At 34.5% G+C, this 19,068-nt stretch overlaps 2 protein-coding genes across 2 annotated transcripts; both read left to right on the forward strand.

Annotated features, from left to right (window-relative positions):
* Positions 1 to 406: 406 nt before the first annotated feature.
* Positions 407 to 7,602, forward strand: LOC136819268 (transmembrane protein 131-like). The gene is made up of 16 exons (XM_067075497.1): positions 407 to 586; positions 2,726 to 2,769; positions 3,247 to 3,275; positions 3,659 to 3,745; positions 3,876 to 3,996; positions 4,304 to 4,417; positions 4,587 to 4,709; positions 4,953 to 5,190; positions 5,324 to 5,380; positions 5,584 to 5,645; positions 5,755 to 5,802; positions 5,912 to 5,969; positions 6,175 to 6,280; positions 6,463 to 6,607; positions 6,956 to 7,124; positions 7,504 to 7,602. The coding sequence occupies exons 1-16, from the start codon at positions 496 to 498 to the stop codon at positions 7,515 to 7,517; spliced, it is 1,506 nt and encodes a 501-aa protein (XP_066931598.1). The 5' UTR covers positions 407 to 495; the 3' UTR covers positions 7,518 to 7,602.
* A 255-nt stretch (positions 7,603 to 7,857) lies between these two features.
* Positions 7,858 to 17,968, forward strand: LOC136819253 (transmembrane protein 131-like). Its single transcript, XM_067075478.1, has 14 exons — positions 7,858 to 7,988; positions 8,144 to 8,230; positions 8,314 to 8,463; positions 8,688 to 8,763; positions 8,892 to 9,009; positions 9,218 to 9,527; positions 9,794 to 9,951; positions 10,161 to 10,303; positions 11,555 to 11,750; positions 12,963 to 13,322; positions 13,720 to 14,552; positions 15,725 to 16,332; positions 16,659 to 16,736; positions 17,072 to 17,968. The coding sequence occupies exons 2-14, from the start codon at positions 8,165 to 8,167 to the stop codon at positions 17,315 to 17,317; spliced, it is 3,342 nt and encodes a 1,113-aa protein (XP_066931579.1). The 5' UTR covers positions 7,858 to 7,988; positions 8,144 to 8,164; the 3' UTR covers positions 17,318 to 17,968.
* The last annotated feature ends 1,100 nt before the right edge of the window (positions 17,969 to 19,068 follow it).

Genomic DNA, 19,068 nt, shown 5'->3' on the forward strand with positions numbered 1-19,068 from the left:
TCTAATTTTATTTTCTAGAGGATTCTTTTGTTATATGACGAGGAAAAGAATACACCTGTATCACCAGAAGTTTTAAGTTTTTTGAAAATATACCAAATTGATGAAAGCGAAAGAGGAACGGGCGGCGAATTTGGCGGGTTTTCCTTGTTCGTGCACTTATTCCGGTCATTATTTTACTTGTCTGACTTTGATATAAAATTTGACTGCCAATTCATTCAATCTTGATTTGTATTCTTAGCAACTGAATGGAGTTTTAGTTAAATGGTTCAATCTGTGTTGTAGTAAATCTAAATGAAAGTTGCTTCCAACACAATTTCTATCGGCCATTTGAATGACGCACTAGAATGTTTCGAATACTAGTGCCAGACTCCTAATATCAATCGCATTTTCTCAGCGTTTCAAAACACATTAACAACACACTCAATACATTTGAAAACACAACGGAGTTTGAACACGAGATAAATTGAAAATATATGTTAAAGGTTCATTTTAAAGATGGAGAAACTTTTATATACTCTGTTGATAACTATTTTATACTTTCCTGTTGTCCAAAGTAGATGTGGATGTCACAGAGTCCCTGGACAAGGTATCACCAGTCTGAGAAATAACTTTTTTTCGAAACATGCTTTTTGATTCTTGATTCGATTTTGGATAACGGGAGCCCACCACGATGACTGATATTTTTATTTGTCCTTGATAATTATGATTATGGTTTTTTAAGGATTTTCAATAAACCTTGCCTATTATTGTTTGGAGAACCTAACATTTCTTAGAAAAAGGGAAACTTTGATATACTTTTTAACTATTTTGAAAGAAGCAGCTTTCAAGTGGGAGTGTTCTCTCAATGTTTAACATATGCATAAATCAATGATTTTTTTCTTATCTAATAAAAATAGTTTAGATATTCAATCAGTAAACGTCATGCAAACACAACTTTAACCCATAAAGTGCCAAATTGACCCAGTTTTTATGATGCAAGTACTTAGCGATTTGATAATTGACATTGACCCTTACATACAACCATTTTGTAATTTCACGGCTGACATTATGAAGAATCATACATACCCAGATTTCAATAAATTTTTTCCACCACACAATCTGGGTTACAGTATCTTGAAATCAGGGAAATTCTCAGCAAGAATCATATGGCAAAATTGAAGTTAAAATTTGATTGGTCCATCTATAATTTTTACCGTTCAATCACATTTGATGGCCATAGATTCTGTTTGATAGTGTTCAGCTGCTTGCAATCGAGAAAAAAAACCTGAAATATTTGATCGAATGCATTCAAAATTCGCACACCATTTTTGAAAAGCGGTTTCTACAGTATCACACAAAAATTTTCAATTGATATATTCTCAGATATAACCTCCCAAATTTTGTATAATTTGAGTTTTGGGGTAGTTGCATCTTTTTTAGTTTTCTGAGCCAAAAAAAAATTGAAAAAGTTGTTTGGGAGAACACAACAGTCTTTTGAATATATAACTAATATTACTCCAGCATAAATTTGTTTAATGATAACGTCATATGATTGATTTGTCTTTCACAAGACAGCAGTTACTAAGGGACAAGAAAATTTATCCTGTTTGTACTGGATGAGGGTCTAAAGTAATGTATGCTGTAATGTACGGAGCAATTTGTTATTCAATAGACTGCTGCATGTTTTCCTAAACAACTATTAAAAATGTCCTCAAATGTTTCGAATCTACTTTTTATCGCATACATGCTTAGAATGTGTTCCATTTTTCATGGACTAGGTATCTCAATTTTGCAAGCCATCTTGAAAAATTAATTAAGTTTCTAAGATATTTTACAGTCAGGCACATCCTGGCAAATGAACGGGGTATTTTTCACTTGCGACCATTGGCAAATGAACGGGGTCGAAAACGAAAGTGACGTAATAGCGCCGAATACCCAGTTTAATTGAACCGGGTTGGAAATATTTTGCTTCATTTCAAAGAACTGCATAAATAAAATTATTTTTCCGTGGGTCAAAATTGTCTTCGAAGATTGAAGAAACTTTTAATGAAAAAATAAAGCTCCCAGTTTTCTTCCTTTTTTCCCTTTTTCAGTTTGAAGTTCATTTTTATTCATTTTCACGCTTTTAGCCTGAGACGTCCTATCTCATTTACACTGGGTGACGAATACCCCATGCAAATGCTCACCCCGTTCATTTGCCAGGATGTGCCTGACTGTTTTATGTGAATTTGTAAGATTTGGGTTTGGTGGGCTTTGTCCCATGATACACCATCTCTTCTTTAAAACAGCAATAGTTTAATAAGTAAACTAAGTAAGCTGTGGCAACAAAATACATTTTAGAATTTTTTCCTTTTTGACTTCAATGCTCATATTTTTGATTTCTAAACTTTGCCTGACTCCTTTTGCTAAATGAATTGTAAATCATTTTCCTTTTTCCTAGCATCATGGTATAGCTCTGATTTCAGTTGGACTTATGTTAAAAAAGCCCTGAAAAAATAACATAAGAAACTGGGGGAATTTTTACACTTTTTGAACTTTGTGTTTGTAGTCAAATCAGGGAGCTAGCTAACCTGGTATTATGTCCAAGTTTTCAGAGAATTTAAATATGATACTCAAAATAATTTATCAAGAGATCAAACTTACTCCTTATTATATCTATTTATTTCAAAAACTGTGTGAAAATTATAGTAAATCTTAGGTTGCCTATACTTTATATTGTTATTTTGATGTTTTATTCTTGTTTCAGGCTTTTTGCCAAGTCGGGATTCTATGGTTAACCATAACTTTGAGGTAATTTTGCATTCAAAGATCTGACAGTTTGGTGTATTAAATTTTTTTTGAGGTGTTAATCCTTTCTTTCAATAAAGATATAAAATTTAAAATATGGGTATATAATAAGTGAGGGGTGAGAGAGCTTAAATTAGTTAAATAACTTAATGTCTTTAACTCATAAACATTTTCAGTTTTTTTTGGATTCCATCATGTTTGCAAGACAACGTGTTCAATCAATCACATAGTTATTATTTACGTATGAGTATTGTTCAGGAAATGTCTATTAGAGTAATTAAATTATGTTTGGAAATTATCAGTAACTGTTTGTTTTTACTAAGGCAAAGTAACACAAATCTGCTTTGCTGTCCTTTTTTATCAATCTCTGAATTGCAATAGATTCTTTCAGATACTTCAAAACTAAGTGATGTATGAGTTTGTCCACAAACTTCAATTTGTATGAAAGTAATAATTATATTTTTTACATTTTTATTTCAGGCATTACCTCACACTGTTCAAGCTAACAGGTGTGTATTAATAATAGATCTTGTTTTAAATCATTTCTTTAGTGAAATAACTATCTTGTTTCAAGTCAATATGGAAAGTTCTTTTGAGTGAATAATTTCTCAAAATTATTGATGGGGAACTCATCAAATTTTAAAAATCCACACATAGTGATATCCTTTTCCATTATTAAAACTGATAGTCAAATTTTGTTAAAATTCAATGAATAAGCAAAATAATCATTTATTCATGAAGTTTTCAATTGATATTTATCAATTTAGCTTTCAAAATTCTGGTTTGATATTTTATTTATTCAAAAGGACACGTATGTTAATTTTCCCAATTCATATGTAACTTACATCATATTTTGTTTTTACTTTTTAAAGATCTCTTGATCTATTTTTAGCAATGGACCATCATCGAACCAGCACTACAGCGTACCTAATTTTAGGGTGCTCCTATTCCAACCAACTTTTCTGGATTTTCAGGAACAGTAAGCCCAAGATAGCTAATTCCAAAATTTGTCAAAAAAGAGATTTTCAACTCATCGTAAATAATCTAAATTAAAAAAATCACTGAAGATGCTTTATTTCTAAGTGAATTTCCTTTTCATTTCCCTCTAGGCCTGTTGGAATGCCCTATGTGCAATCAATAGTTTTATCAAATCCAAGTGATCAAAATGACATAGAAATTACAGATGTCAATACGCTACCTCCTTTCCATTCTACAAAGTTTTCAAAAAAGGTGAGCCATATGATAAAACATCAAATCATCTATTTTGGTGCTCTATGCTCCAGTGAAGAATAGTTCACTTCATTTGACTGATGTGTATTGAATATTGGAAATAGTTTTGTTTCAGTTATGAGATGATGTCCTTTTGTTCAATTCTTATTTGGATTAATTGGATTTTACTACCAAATTCTACTTTATCAGACTTTATAGTTAAACCTTTTGAAAGCCTTACATATTCTAAGAGTTGTTGCTTTTTACTCCAGCTTCAAGCAACAAACTGTAAATTTTACCTTTTTCACTCACTGTATTTTTATAACAGGTGCTGCCTCCCTTAACCAATATGACGGTAGATTTAGTATTTTTAGCAACTATGGTAGGAAACATTGAGCATACAGTTTATCTTCATACCTCAAGAGGGAACTTTCCCTATCAGGTAACTTTTGTTGTTCTTATAAAAGAATGAAGCAAACTCTCAAAATTCACTTCCATTTTGCTTGTAAATTGATAAAAAGTTGATTTGTTGGATAAGAAAAATCATTATCATTATGCATAAAAGTTTTAAAGTTTCTGTAATAACTTGTTCATTATACTTTATTTTTCAGGTTTTTGCAGTTGGAACCCCAAACCCATACAGGCTACGTGCATTTGTATCTGCAAAAATGCCAGCAAATGGAACATTTACTCAATATATTAACATGTATAATCCATACAGTGAACCACTACAGGTGAGGCTAGAAATAATCCAAACCCTTTGTGATTTTCATTTTTTTAATTTACTCCAAATTAGATTATTCTAAGATGACACTATCTCTCCACCCATTGAGGACGTGTTTAAATCATTACAAATACTCCTTTCATTCTCTTGTTAACAGTAATTTAAATCTACAAATATAATATGAGATGTTTATGGTGTTTACAATCATAATTAAAATACAATAACAAACTGTTTTGATATTTTTGTTTTTCAGCTTACAGAGATGTATTCAAGTGGAAAGGATTTGCATCTTGATTTATTGGGGAATAACGTTAATGGAACTGTTGGTAAACATTGGGAAATTCCCCCATATGAAATGAAAGCTGTGATGAAGGCAACATTCTATTCACAAGGTGAAGGTATATCAAATCGATTCGTGCGAGTCAAGCTAGGAGCTCCAGCCTCTCCAGCTGATGTGGTCATCATACCATTTGAGATGGTCATTTCCAATAGTAAGTATTGTCAAGTAAACTCTGACAGTTGTGACTTTCTTTTTCGCCATATATATTTTCAAATATAGTACATATATTTGAAAATAATATTGTATTAACTACAATTTCAAATTACTGGTACTTTTCATTTTAGAACCTGGACTCTTTACCAATGTAGATGTATTAGATTTTGGAACTCTAAGAACAATGGGTAAGTAAATGTTTATACTTTCTAAATGTCTAGTTAAATTAGTTGGAAAATACCTGATAATGTACCTATTTAATTATTAATGAAAATATTCATATTGAATATACAGGTAATATTAACAGTCGTTAATATACGACTAATCCACTCAAGAACAAGTGTATTTGTTTATACTTTTGTTTCAATTCACTATTCTCTTCTTCATTTAGATGAACCAAAATCGCTGAATCTCAATGTGTTAAATGTTGGAAATAAATCTGTTCAAATTTTAGTAAGTTTTCTTTAGAATTTTTAAATCTTAGAGAAAATTCTTAGCTTTTGATATTTTATTATGTTAACTTTATGCTTTTCTTTAAAATGATACTTTTTATTTATTTTAGTCAATACAAGTTATTCCACCAAATAGAGCTGTTACAGTGCAATTTACTGTAAGTGTTTTCAATAAGTTTCTCCACACTTTGCCTAATATAAAGCTTTTCAAGAGCAAATTATATCAAAAGTCCTATTTTTTAGTTAATGAAAACTTTTTTTTTTCAGCCTATGGTATTAAAAACATCCAAAAAGTATACAAAAATTGCAACTGTCACTTATACAGGTAAATCCCTATCCTTAAACTAGAGCAGGCAAAAAAAGCTGGTAAAATCAAGACACTTTTTCCCAAAGGTGTTCCTGGATTTGCAATTACAAACAGCTATTATTTGGGAATTTGAGAAGAATACTGTAGTTATCAGATATGTTACACGAATCTGTTGCTGGATAAAAGAAAACATGAAACTATTATTTTTTTTTTCACTTTACAGCAATACATTCATCTCACAAGAAACAAAACAGTGGAAAATTAGTGATTTATACATCAGATGAGAAAAAGCAACTAGAAGTGCCTTATCACACCAATATACTTCATGGGTATGCATTCTTGATTTGCTTTCAATCTTTGTTTTCGGTTGTGATCTTGCCTAATCAGTATCTTTCACTTGCCAGCACTTGCTGAGAATATTTGCATTTTTCTAGATTTTATATTCGGGTATTATAACAGCAATACACTGCATACTTTATGTAATAATGATTTACTATTATCACATTTCCAGGACTTTGGCGTATTCAATAAATAAGACATCATTTTATGCTGCTGACTCTCCCACAACGCAAGTATTGATGATAACCAACACTTTCAATTCAACATTAGTCATATATAATGCAACTTTACCACCTGAAACTAAAGATATTTTTTCGGTAAGTTCTTCATATTTCTAAAAGGATGTTTTTGTCATGTTGGCAAACATGATTTCCTAAAAAAGGAGTATTCATCGTATTTATCATTTCCTAACTTAATTACTTATCGAGTCCAAATCAGTTCTCTGCACACAATTACATCAAGGAGCTTAAGAGGAAGTGCTTTGCTTCTAATTGCTTTTGGTTTCCTGTGGTAGTCTTAATGATTTTTTTCTTAATTTGTATTACTTTTTTAATGGTGAACTTTGATCTTTTGTTATTTCTGCGTTGTTAGGTTGATAATAATTGATTGTTATATAATTAATTGTTTTCACGTGGGTAACTTTTTTTTCTTTTGGAATATTTTAGATTGTGAATTTTTCGCCTGCAATTATGGTACCTCCAGGAAAATTAGTGTCCCCTCTGTCCATCAATTTCCACGCAAATAATTCAATGTTATCATTATCAACTATATTGCGACTGTACACCAATGCCCCTTTTCACAATACCAGTGCACTGTTACAATGGAAAACTTCAGGTATTGGTGTCTACCTAGTCGTTAAACTTTTCGAAATTATAACCCACAAGCATTTTCAATAAAAGTGGTACTCCAATTTTAATGTAAAATGGATCAGTGAACTTTTGACGCCTTTTTCTTTTTGCTTGTGGTTTTTTAAATTGCATACGACCATCATTATCAAAAACCTCAGATAATATCCTTTTTGAATTTGTAAATGGTCATATTTAAATTCTTACCACATTGCATGAGTTCAAAAGATCTAGGTCGAGATGTTGTGTCTTTTTGAAGCTAATTGCTTGTGGTCACAAACTTTTCACATATTTACTATGTTATTTTTGACCCATGTGCGCCATCCTGCTATATCCTCCCTTACAATTGACTTTCATCAATTTTACAGTACGAAGTCAATAATGTCAATAAGAATGTGTTGGATTATGGTACTGTTGGTGTTCAGGAGCAACGTTCCTTAACCTTCCGCATCATCAATAATAATCCTGTGGAGGTCAGTACTTTGTGCTTTCTTATAATCTTATAAACTCACTGTAGTCTTGTTGTTGTTTTTTACCTAGTGTTGATGCTTGACTGATTGATTTATTACATTGTTGTTGTTCAATATCAGGTTTCAATCAAAGAGTTTGGCACTCAGTTCGAATTTGCTCGATTACGGCTCATGCATGTGTCCAACTCAAAGAGCACTGCAGAACAACAAAAATTACAAAACTCACTGAATGAAACGCTCAAAAGTAAAATCGAGAAAGATGAAAATGGGAAGAGAAGTTAATCTTGAAGTCGAGCGATGTGGCAACTTTTGAAGTTGATATTGTGGCTCCTGAAAAGGAAGGCACATATCATGGCCAAGTGTTACTCAAAACTCTATACGAGGTAGGGCTAGTATTGTCTTTGCTTCAATTCACTTATTGTTAATTTATCTTATTTGGTAGTTTTTGACTTTTCTGAATTTCGGACAGGTATTCAGCTTGGTTTCGTTCTTACGGTAAAAGTTTTTCTATTATAACTAAACTTTTTTGTTTTTATAGACAATTAAAATTCCAATCTTTATGAAAACGGTGGAAGGAACATTGATAGCAAAACCAAAGAAGATACGCATCAAAAAAGCCTTTCCTGTAAGTAGAATTCTACTCTTGTCCCACTTGTCACTAGTTTGAAGGATTCATGTTTCACAATGCTAACTTTTCTTTACTTGCAGGGGCGGATTGAAAATTATCCTTTGTCAATCGAGTCTACTTTCAAATACGGTATCAGTTTACAGAATCTGAGTGTTTATCCAGAAGATCCTCGCTTCTTCTTCATCAAACCAGATTTTCTACCACAACTGCCTCCTGGAGAGAAAACTCACGTAAGTGTAAAGGATTTAGAATTCGCACGTTTTAAATTTTGGACGACTGTTTTATGTACTGAAAATTGCGAATTGGTTTAAAGTGTGTTCTTAGTTGCGTTATTCATAGTCGATTCATTGAAATGTCAAAAACAGTGTATACTCAAAATTATTTATAAAAGCTTGAAGGTCGATAGGTCAAATCAAACCTTTTTTTAAGGACACATTCTGTTGTTTGTTTATAGATTGGTTGGGTCAAATTTGATCCTTTTAGAGGGGATGTTGATCAATGTTTTCTTTGTGTCTGTGAAATTGATCCAGGTGAGTTGGCTTGTAAAAATACTACCATCTTAAATACTTTAAATTGTTTCATTAGATTCTCCTCAAATTTGTCACTTTTGACGAAATCGTGCAAAAGGCCCTTTAAAAATCGAAGACTTTTTTTTCAGCTTGCGATCACTGGTTCCATAGCCTACCCTTACCATCAGATACTTGGGAGCTGGACTTCAATCTGCTAGAAAAGTTAAGGAGAAAATGGGACCTGGTAGAAAGCAAGAAGGACTCCAAGTAAGGGAATAGTTTGTTCATTATTTTGTTAGATGGGATATAATTTATAAGCTTCACAATTTAATGTGTTCGCTTGAAATGATTTCGTCCTATCACAGGCTTTCACCTATTCGAAGATAAATATTTGAAAATTGTTACATTTGGTTGTATGCTTATTGTTTTAACCCTACGAAAATCCACTAACTTTTTTAATTTTCCTTTGTTTCAGTTTCAACGCATCCATCATTATCGATTCTTCAGTCATAAAAAATTACTTAATACCAATACAAGCTAGTCTGTCATGGCCCACCCTAGTTGAACAATCTATAAAATTCCCTTCAACGTATGTTGGCAACTTTACCACAGCTGACATGTATATCACCAACCCTTCAGATCATCCATTAGTTGTACAAGTTGTTCCTTTGCTGCATTATCCACAACCTGAAGGAGGCCTTGATCTCTTGTCTGATCGTTTGATTGTAGACTCTTTTTCACTGGATTTGAATGGACATTCGCTTTTCACGCTTTCAGATCTACAGGTACCATATGTTTTTAGACTGTTTGTGTTGACTTCGTTTATTTAAAGATGTTGCCATCTTCTGTCTATCCATCTATCTTTGCCAATTTTACTTTAAAATTTGTAATGGATAGATAAATGAATTTGTCTCGTTTTCATGCACTTGTCTGGTTTTTCAAAATTGAATTCGAATTGATGGCAAGACTCGTTTTAATCTCAAAATCGGATGAAGATCACTTTCGTGTGCTATAATATGCTTTATAATCAAAATGTACATTATATTTTCAGAGTGGGGAGCATACAAATTCCAAAGTAGCGTCTGCTCTTGGCATCAACCCTTCGCCTAATAGTTTATCCATGGTTCTTGAGCCGCGTCAAAGGCGGGCCGTCACCATCGGCTTTACGCCGCAAGACGAGGTCCCCAAAACATCTATCATGGTTGTGAGGTCAGTGAATTCTTGATAGATGGCCATTTTGTTTAACTTTCTTCCAGCTGTGATCCTAATAGGGTTCAATATGAAATTAGGAATTAAAACTTCTCATCCCTCTTTAGTTTCCTTTACACATTCACATCATGACACCGAATTTTTTTCTTTCCCAAATGAATGTGCCCTGCAAGGTCATTGAAATAGATTTTATTTTATTTCTGTTTTAGAAACAATCTAACCATTTTGGATTTGGTAGTTGTTCACGGTCAAGGCGCAAAAACTAATTTCAAGATAAATGGCAAACCCCCTGGTGGGAAATCTTCCGTACTTCTCTTTCAAATAAAGGCCGACCACCTCAAAGATTGCAACAGTAAGCAAATTTCTAAAAACTTTCTTTTTCTCATCATCCGTCTGAATCTCCACTGGAGCGTCCCAATTAAAGAAACACTGTTTCAAAAAGAAAATGCCAGTAAACCACGTGGGCTATTCATAGTTGGTTTCCAAAATGAAATTGCATCATCCCAATTTCCCATAATTCCACGCATTCACTATATTTTTGGTAGCCAGAGTTTCTTCAATTAGTGTGCCCACGTGGGGAGAACTTTTTGACATTTGATATATTTGACAGGTAGTTTCCGGAGTAAAAGTCATCGCTTAGCATTCAGAGGTATCGAAATGTACACACCTCCTTTCAAAATTTCATTATGTAATCGTAACAATTCTGTTTTGACTTGATATCAAAATTTATATAGCGGTTTTTTAATTCTTTCGCTTTCTCTTGTTTTCTTACAAATGTTTGCGCAATGCATGCTGTTTCATGTTCATTCACTATGAATCATGATAATGTATGAAATAAAATTACAATGCTTGGTGTAACACGAGTAGAAGAAAGTTGTTATGTGAAATGTTGTATAAGAAACATGCCAACAATTCTAAAGAAGGTTCTTAAGGGTTAAGCTTAAAATCAGGAAGGCTTATCAAACAAAAATTTCTGTATCTTTACAATAGTAATGATAATTTTCACTTATTCTAAACCTGAGAATACCCCCGAAACCTTTGTCAATGAAGTTTCTCACTAAAAACGCAGACTTGTAGCCTTTTGCTTTCAATCCTATTGAATTTTTTTCCAATTCAGTCCTTTGTTTTATTAGTCTTAAACTTGTGTTAATTTTGGTGAGTCAAACATTTAACGCATGGTGTCTAACAATGTCTAACAAGATCATTTGAACCTCTTTTACAAAAGATCCTATTTCCATCACTAACTCCTTTTAATTCAATTTCACAGCTTGCTTACAAAAAGGGATTTTGTTACATTACTTTCACTCGCTTGTAGTGTTTTAAAATAGAAAAGATATGAAGTGATGATAGAACTCTGGCGTCTATCCGAGAATTAGTACGTTAGTTTGAATCGTTTTAAAAAGAGGGGAGTACACTTTACACTAATTACAAATCATTATAAAGATTACAAACAAAGTTGTCGATGACAAGCCGAATGATATCATTATTTGATAAAACATGATGTAATGTGTAAACAGACGTCATTTTAAGGAGGGCAAGCAAAGTAGAAAGGTGATAGACATGATGTTTTTGATGTTTCAACTTGTTTGTTTACTTTATGTAGAATCGACACCCAAAGCACGTGTGTATCCTTCTTTCACTGTCAAAGGATCGTTCACGGCAACCAATGCCGGTCAACTCCCTGTAGAAGTCGCATCCATGAATATCAATAATTATGAATGCGAGGGGTACGGCTTTCGTATTTTGAACTGTGAACCATTCATGTTGATGCCAAACGCCTCAAGGAAAATCGATATCACGTAAGTTTTTTATAATCCTTTTTTTGTTTACTTACTCTAGTGTCCTTAAAATTAAGAGATTCCGTGGATTTCAAAAAGCTGCTTTTACACATCCCAGTTAACGGGTTTCTCAGCAAATAAATCAGTCATTACTATTAAACGTCCTGACCATTTAGATTTTACTTTTCTGAATCAAGAATGGGTTTTTCTTGGAAATTTATTCCATCGAAATATATTCCATCGAAATATGAGTATCTAAAGTATTTAACATGATGCAATAGCGAGGTTAAGCAAGTGTTTATTTAGACCGTTCAATGCGATATCGTAGGCCTATACATAATTGCATGGTTTGCTTTGGAAAGTTATGTACAGGCCTACGGTATCGCACTTTACAGTCAAAATAAACCCGTGCTTAACCTCGCTAATAGTGATATAAAGTCGAGAATTTAGACGTGGGACCTTTAGGCGAGGGAGCAGAAATCAGATTTTCTTTTTCAACTGAAATTGGGTGGGAACGTTTCATTTCTCATATGACTATTTGACACATTTTTACTGTCTCACTCCTCCGGTGGATACGCCAATAACAAACAACGAGATAGTCATTCAATATCGATTAATAGTTGTTTGTTACTGGTTTTTCTTTTGTAATCACGTCAACGAGTGCTGATTGAATGGCACGTGTCACAGATCACTGCTCGTCTTTCATACTTAATGGACACTTTCTTTTTTCCTGTTTATGTAATCGAATTGCTTATAATTAATTTAATCGCATTTCGGCGTTCTTTCAACATTTAGCTTATAACTTCTTGTGTAGTACTCTATCATGTAGTATCAGTCGCATAACTACATCTGAAAAACCGACTGAAGAGAATATTAGAACACCTCTATACACTATAAGCAGAATACGTATAAAGTAAACAAGTTGCAGCCGAGATAACTTTCGTTTGGACTGCATACATGTACTACTGTATTTCCTTGTTTCAAAGTTGATACAGTGAAACAAATATATTGTGTAAAATACACAATACTCCAAGGACTCCTCATTCTGTCGGGGTCGAAATTTCCTTGTACAGTGTAATTCACACATCCGAATAATATTTATATACATTACTGCTGATCAAGCATACTGCGTCAAAAGTGTTTTTTGTCAAATGCTGAGCTTATGAGAAATTCAATATTTGCTTAGAGTGGTTTCGTACTAATCCTACAAATTTCCTTTTTCTATCATTTCAGATTTATTCCTGATTTTACGACATCAAGAGTGACAAGAAATTTACGAGTATTAACCACCATGGGGCAAGCTTTAGATTTCACTTTACTGGCTACATTACCACACCACCTATTACCATTATGCGCCAGTGCTCTACCACGCCCTTACTGGGAACCATACCTCCATATCGTGACAGCTATAGTGATGTCAACCATTTTCATTTTTATAATTTTCTTTGCTTATTTTGACGCTCAGAAGTATGTGGTTCAGTGTACGTTCACTGCTGGCGGTCTTTCGAACCGAACACATGGAAAAGATAATATGGATATCTATACAGCTGGTACTGTATTTGATCTCAACGCAATCGCTGGCGTCAAAGTAAGGTAAGTCAATGGTTTTGAATTTTTTTTTGGTTTTGATCACTATGGATATGCCCCTGTATCACAGGCCCAGCTTTTGACTCACTCCGCAATAGCAAAAATTTCTTGGTAGGAAAAGAGCCTAAGCTCCCATCCCTATAGGGGAATTCGATAGAAGATATTGTTCTCCAAAACTAATTTCGATGGGAATCCTTAATCTCACTAAAGGTTTAGCTGAACCTGTTTAGAAATCTGTATGATTTACATGAACGTTGATACACGTTACCAAAGGATAATTTGAATTACCTGGTCCAAGTTAGAATAGACAAGGTTTTTGTATGTGTGTTAGAATGGTAAGAGCTCACCTTCATTTTTGCGTTAATTTAAAGTGTATAGCATTGGTTTGTGTTCTCATTCACAGGATTACGGATAAAAAAGAAAAAGCAAACAGCGAAGCAACGCTACATCATCGATCATCTGCAACCAACAAGGTACATCAACCTCTGACCAAAACAAATAGTCACCCTAAAGGATCACGGGAACAACTTGCTCGTGCTTCATCGAAAGAACGTAAAGGCTCGCTCTCCGATTGCAGTACGTCATCACTCCCCTCGCGGAAGAACTCGGAAACAAACTCATCCGTTCACGATGAAAAACCGGATACTAAAAACGGATTAAAAGAACCAAACACGCCTCCCAAACGGAATAAGCGTAGACAAGAATCACACCGGCCGAACGGACGTTACACCTTGTATCAAGAACCTACTGAACCGAAAATAGTGACGGAGGAGATTAGTGACCCATGGGAAAAGAGGAAGCTGAAAGAACTGGAAGATGAAAAGAAGATCCGAAAGAAATCCAAACCAACGAAGAAAGATACACACGCTACACTTCACAAAGAGAACAGTAATGGAAGTAGTGTCGAAGATGATCACCAAGAAGAAAAACCTCACGGCTTTACGACCGTTGAAAAAGTGAAAAATCGAAAACGTATGGAATATTCTGGACATGGAACAATGGATAAATTAGATGAGATTTCTCTTAACGGACCACGACCTGATGCGTACCCACGAAAAACGACAGCTCGACAAGAAGTTTTGAAGAATAACAAAATGAATCGTGCAAAGAAAACGGCCTACCATCATGAAAAAGAACGTCTAACGTCATCAGACACACCCACTTCTCCTCATGCTATTGCAGCTGCTATTGTTGAAGCCGCCCTCCATAAATCACAACAAAACAAAAAGAGTGCAGGTAATGTCAAGAATGTTTCCTTTAAGTTAGGGTTCTGTCGTGTCTGCCTTGATATCGAGTGTGCGTAAAACAAAAGTGTATTTTTAACCCTTAAGCTTTTCTCACATGTACGTAAAATTTTACTTAAGACCTTGAAGGGTGGGGAATTTCCCTAAGCTTACGTAGTGTTTTAAGGCCTTATGTAGAGTTTGCTTACGTTCAAAAAGTTTTGAACGGAAGGAAAAGTCACAAAAACTCTACATAATGTCGGGGAAATTCCCAAAAGACAGCCTTACGAACGATTTACCGTAAGGTCTAATAGTGTGGTCGTGTTACAAAAATACAGGCTGTTTGTAGGAAAAAAATAAGATCTAGCTGAAACTTTCTCCAGACCTTCTCTATAGGATGCTTATACCTCAGGAAAAAATTCCCTAAAATCCCACTGGTGGAAAATCCCTTTTTTGGGACATTTCTATTTTCCCCAGGCAAAATCCTAAGGGCGAACTTTTTTGAAAATTTTAAACTTATTTCCAGACAATATCATGTATACCATTCGAAAGCTCTCGAAAAACTATATAGAAGACTTTTAAACGGTTATAGCTGATTTCCTTACCTAACTCGAGACATTTCATGCGCAAGTTCCACTTTTCGCCACACTTTGGTCTAAAATTGACCATAAATAGCATCTTCTGCTTGAATTATCTTGAGTTAGGTAATGAAATCGGCTATACCCGTTTAAAAGTCTTCTATATAGTTTTTCGGGAGCTTTCGAATGGTATACTTGATAATGTCTGAAAATGAGTTTGAAATTTTCAAAAAATTTCGCCCTTAGGGTTTTGCCTGGGGAAAAAAGAAATGTCCCAAAAAAGGGATGTTCCACCAGTGGGATTTTAGGGGATTTTTTCCTGAGGCATAACCATCCTATAGAGAAGGTCTGGAGAAAGTTTCAGCTAGATCTTTTTTTTTCCCGTAAATTATGCTAAACGACCCCACTATAAAGTAAAATTTTACGTGCATGTGAAAAAAGCTTTGAGTCCTCTACCTCCAAAATATCTATGTTGGCCATATTAAGGCTCACAGTTCCCCGGTATTATGGTGGCATTGGAAGATTCCAACACAGTCAGGTATTAAACAATACAAGCAAGTCTTCTTCAGTAATTCGAATGCTAACATTCTGTCTTAATGCTCCTCAGGCAACAGTCCGTCCAACAGTAACCACACATCGCCAAAACACAGTTCATATGAAGAAAAAGAAAGCAAGAGTAAAAAATCCAAGAAAGATTCTTCCTCTGGTGGCATTACGTCATATTTGAAGAAGATGATTGGTGGCGCCCGCGAACACTCGGACCCAGACTCTCCAACACAAACCAACGGCAACTCCATGTTTTACTACGACAATTTGAGCAGTTTGAGGAACAGCAAAAAACCATCTTTACCTCGACCAAAAGAATTAGAACGCACTACTTCCTCACCTTCTGTCGGTGGCTTCTCAAGCAACCTGTCTCCTGAAGTTCCTGAATTTGTTCCCGCCTCCCAACGAATCAATAAAGCACCCGGATCAAACGTCAAGAAAGATAATTCTTGGGCGTCAGTTGATGATTCCGCCCTCGAATATCTCCGCCCTCCACCTGGTTTATCGAAACCTGCTTCCACTAAAAGTACACAAAGCATTTGGGGTCTTGAAAACCCTCGAACTTCAACTGCAGATTCGTGGACAAAATCCTCACTCTTCTCTGATTTGAAAACTGACTCATACAGCGCCTTACTTGGAAATACAAGCCCAAGAGCTCCTAAATCAACTGTAAGTTTTACCAAACATTTAATTTGTGGGATAGCCCATTATACAACATATGTTTCTAGTTTATGCATCTTCAAAATTGAAATTCTAAAATTAGCTTCTGTGCGTCAAATTTAAAGGGGGTCTAGTAATGGTCGAAAAAATACACAGTACTAACTACAGGTAAAAACATCAGGATGGTAATATTTTGGCTTTGATCAATCAGCAATTACAAGTTAAAAGAAATTGTGAAATTTTCCTTTGACTAGAAGATCAATAAGTGCAAAGTCAGGAACCTTTTTAGATTATCAACGTGTTTCTATAACCAATTATTTTGTTGACTTCTTCAGTCGTTTGGCAGCTTGTTGACGGGATCACGTGATGAAAGAGATGGTGGAGATATCTGGAAATCTGACCTCCTTGATAAGGTAAACTATTTCTCTATTTTAGTATCTGTGCTGTTGATTTGGGTTGAGCAAGCTAACCATTATAAACATAATCTTCCTTTTTCTTGAAGACTGCGACACTGCGATCTACTGATATTCTTTCAGTATATTTGTACATACAAATAAAAAATCATCATCGCTCGACCACCGTCGAAATAAAATACTTAATAAACTGACCAAGTGGTAAATTTAATGCGTGCTACAAGATACCTTAATACCTAGCGATATCTGCAAAAGCTTGAAGCAGCGTACCAAAGCTTTGAAAGCCTACCTCTCTTGAAAACTAGATTCTCATCAAAACTCTTTTGTGATTGCAGGACTTGTTTGGATCTTCGACCTCTCTTGGACGTTCATCAATTTGGGATGCACCTGATATTCCGACGTCCTCCTCTGGAAGTCTTTCAGCAAGAGGACGTCTCGGTCTTGGTCTCGATCTGAACCCGGTCAGTGAAGTTGGTAATTCTACCGATAGTCCACTAGATGCCTTCAGTATCTGGGCTTCCAATGCGTCCAATGAATCTGGTCCTTACTCAGGATGGAATAAAGATCTCAAAGATGATTGAGTTAGTCGAATGAGTGCGTGTGAAATATGAGTTCTGAAACATCGAGTGGATTTTAACCAGACACCATCTTCTTTTTGGTTCTTTTAAAAGATTATTTAGTTGAGTTGAGTTTCTTCAAAACACAGTTGGTTTTTACTAGTTTTTTATACTTTTTGTTTATATTTTTTACTAGTACAGCATCAATTTCTTTTTGGAGTATGGTTATTACTCTGGAAAGAGTTTTTGTGCACTTCGGTATGGCCCGTTTTATCCAGTTCATTTAGCCATCATTTGAAAGAACATTCTTCATTCTCTTCAAATGATTTGTGTTCTTTTGTTTTAGACATGTTTATATTTTATACAGTTCCTTTCATTAGTATTTTTTCATTCCTTTTTTTGACCCAGAAATCACTACTCCACAATAAACTCGGCCGGACTGAAATTTTTTGCTTGTTTGTGCGTGACATTTTTGTTGTATTTTTCTTCTTTTTTTTACATTTGTATTTTAGAGAGAGAGCGACTGTGGATATTTTTACCAAAAGATCTTTAAAGTTGGTCGCCCCAAAATCTATATTGTAGTTAGCGTTTGATTAAGGAATATTTTAACAGCGCTATTTATTTGAAGTTGCAAGTTGTGATTATGAAAAATAAAAGAATTTTGACGTTTTAAAATGAACGGCTGTTGAATTTCTCCCTTATCCGATAGCATTAGATCCCAATTTCAATACCCTATCAAGCTAATCAATCTAATAATGTTCCGACATTTCGCTCGATTCAATTGTCAATTATTGCGTTGATTTCTTTCTTATCACAATTGCTAATAGTGATGGGTCGAATTAGAGAATCGCGCTTAATTCGATTTCGAAAAGTCTGGAAGATCACAGTGCGGAGGAGAGCGGGCCCTCCCTCTAAGAGGATAATGACTTCACAATAAAACTGTATTTAGAATATCAATAGTCAATACCATGTCACCTTTTAATAGAACGTAATCCCAGTTGAATAAAACTATAATGATTAATTAAAATGAGTTTTGATCGAGAGAGAGCTTATCTCTTAACTTGAGAAAGAAAAACTGTGAAATAATTGCTTGAACGAACGAAAATCTTATGAATTCAATATTTCTGGCTGAAAACTCTCCTCGATGAAATATATTGGACGTGTTATAATTCATTAAAACCTCTTTTCGTAAGAAGGGAACAGATTGCTGGAAATTAATAAAATGTAAAAAGCCAATAGTTTACTTCCAAATAGACATCGGAAGAGAATTGGGATGGAGTATTTTTCCTGGCTTTCAGACTTTGAAGTAACATTCTTGTTTTTGAAGTTATATGTTATGATAATATGATTGATAAAACTTTTGATATTTTTCCACTTGATTTTTATTGGTAACGTGACCAACAGCTTATGAAAGTATCCATTTGGACAAAAAAAGAGATGCAAGATTGATCACATTTTTTGTAAACGCTTTAGTTTTGAACATTCCCACAGTATGATAGAAGATAGAAACCTAAGAATGGACATCCCTGTATCAGTCACCCAGTGAAGGTTATTAAGCAGATTGAAGTTTAAAGGACCATTGGGGCTTGGGAAATGGAAAATAAAAGAAAATGGGAAATGGGAAATGAAGCCACTTATTTCCCATGGAAAAGCTACTATTCCAAAATATTTTAAGACATCCCTGTGTCACAGACCCGCTGGGACCCCCAGTCCCACTGAGTCCCACCGGAAAATTTCGCAAAAATATCGTCCCCGCGGTGGGAAAATACCCCGAA

The sequence above is a fragment of the Clytia hemisphaerica genome, unplaced genomic scaffold (genome assembly GCF_902728285.1).
Source record: "Clytia hemisphaerica strain Z4C2 unplaced genomic scaffold, Clytia hemisphaerica genome assembly, whole genome shotgun sequence".
Taxonomy (NCBI): Eukaryota; Metazoa; Cnidaria; class Hydrozoa; order Leptothecata; family Clytiidae; genus Clytia; species Clytia hemisphaerica.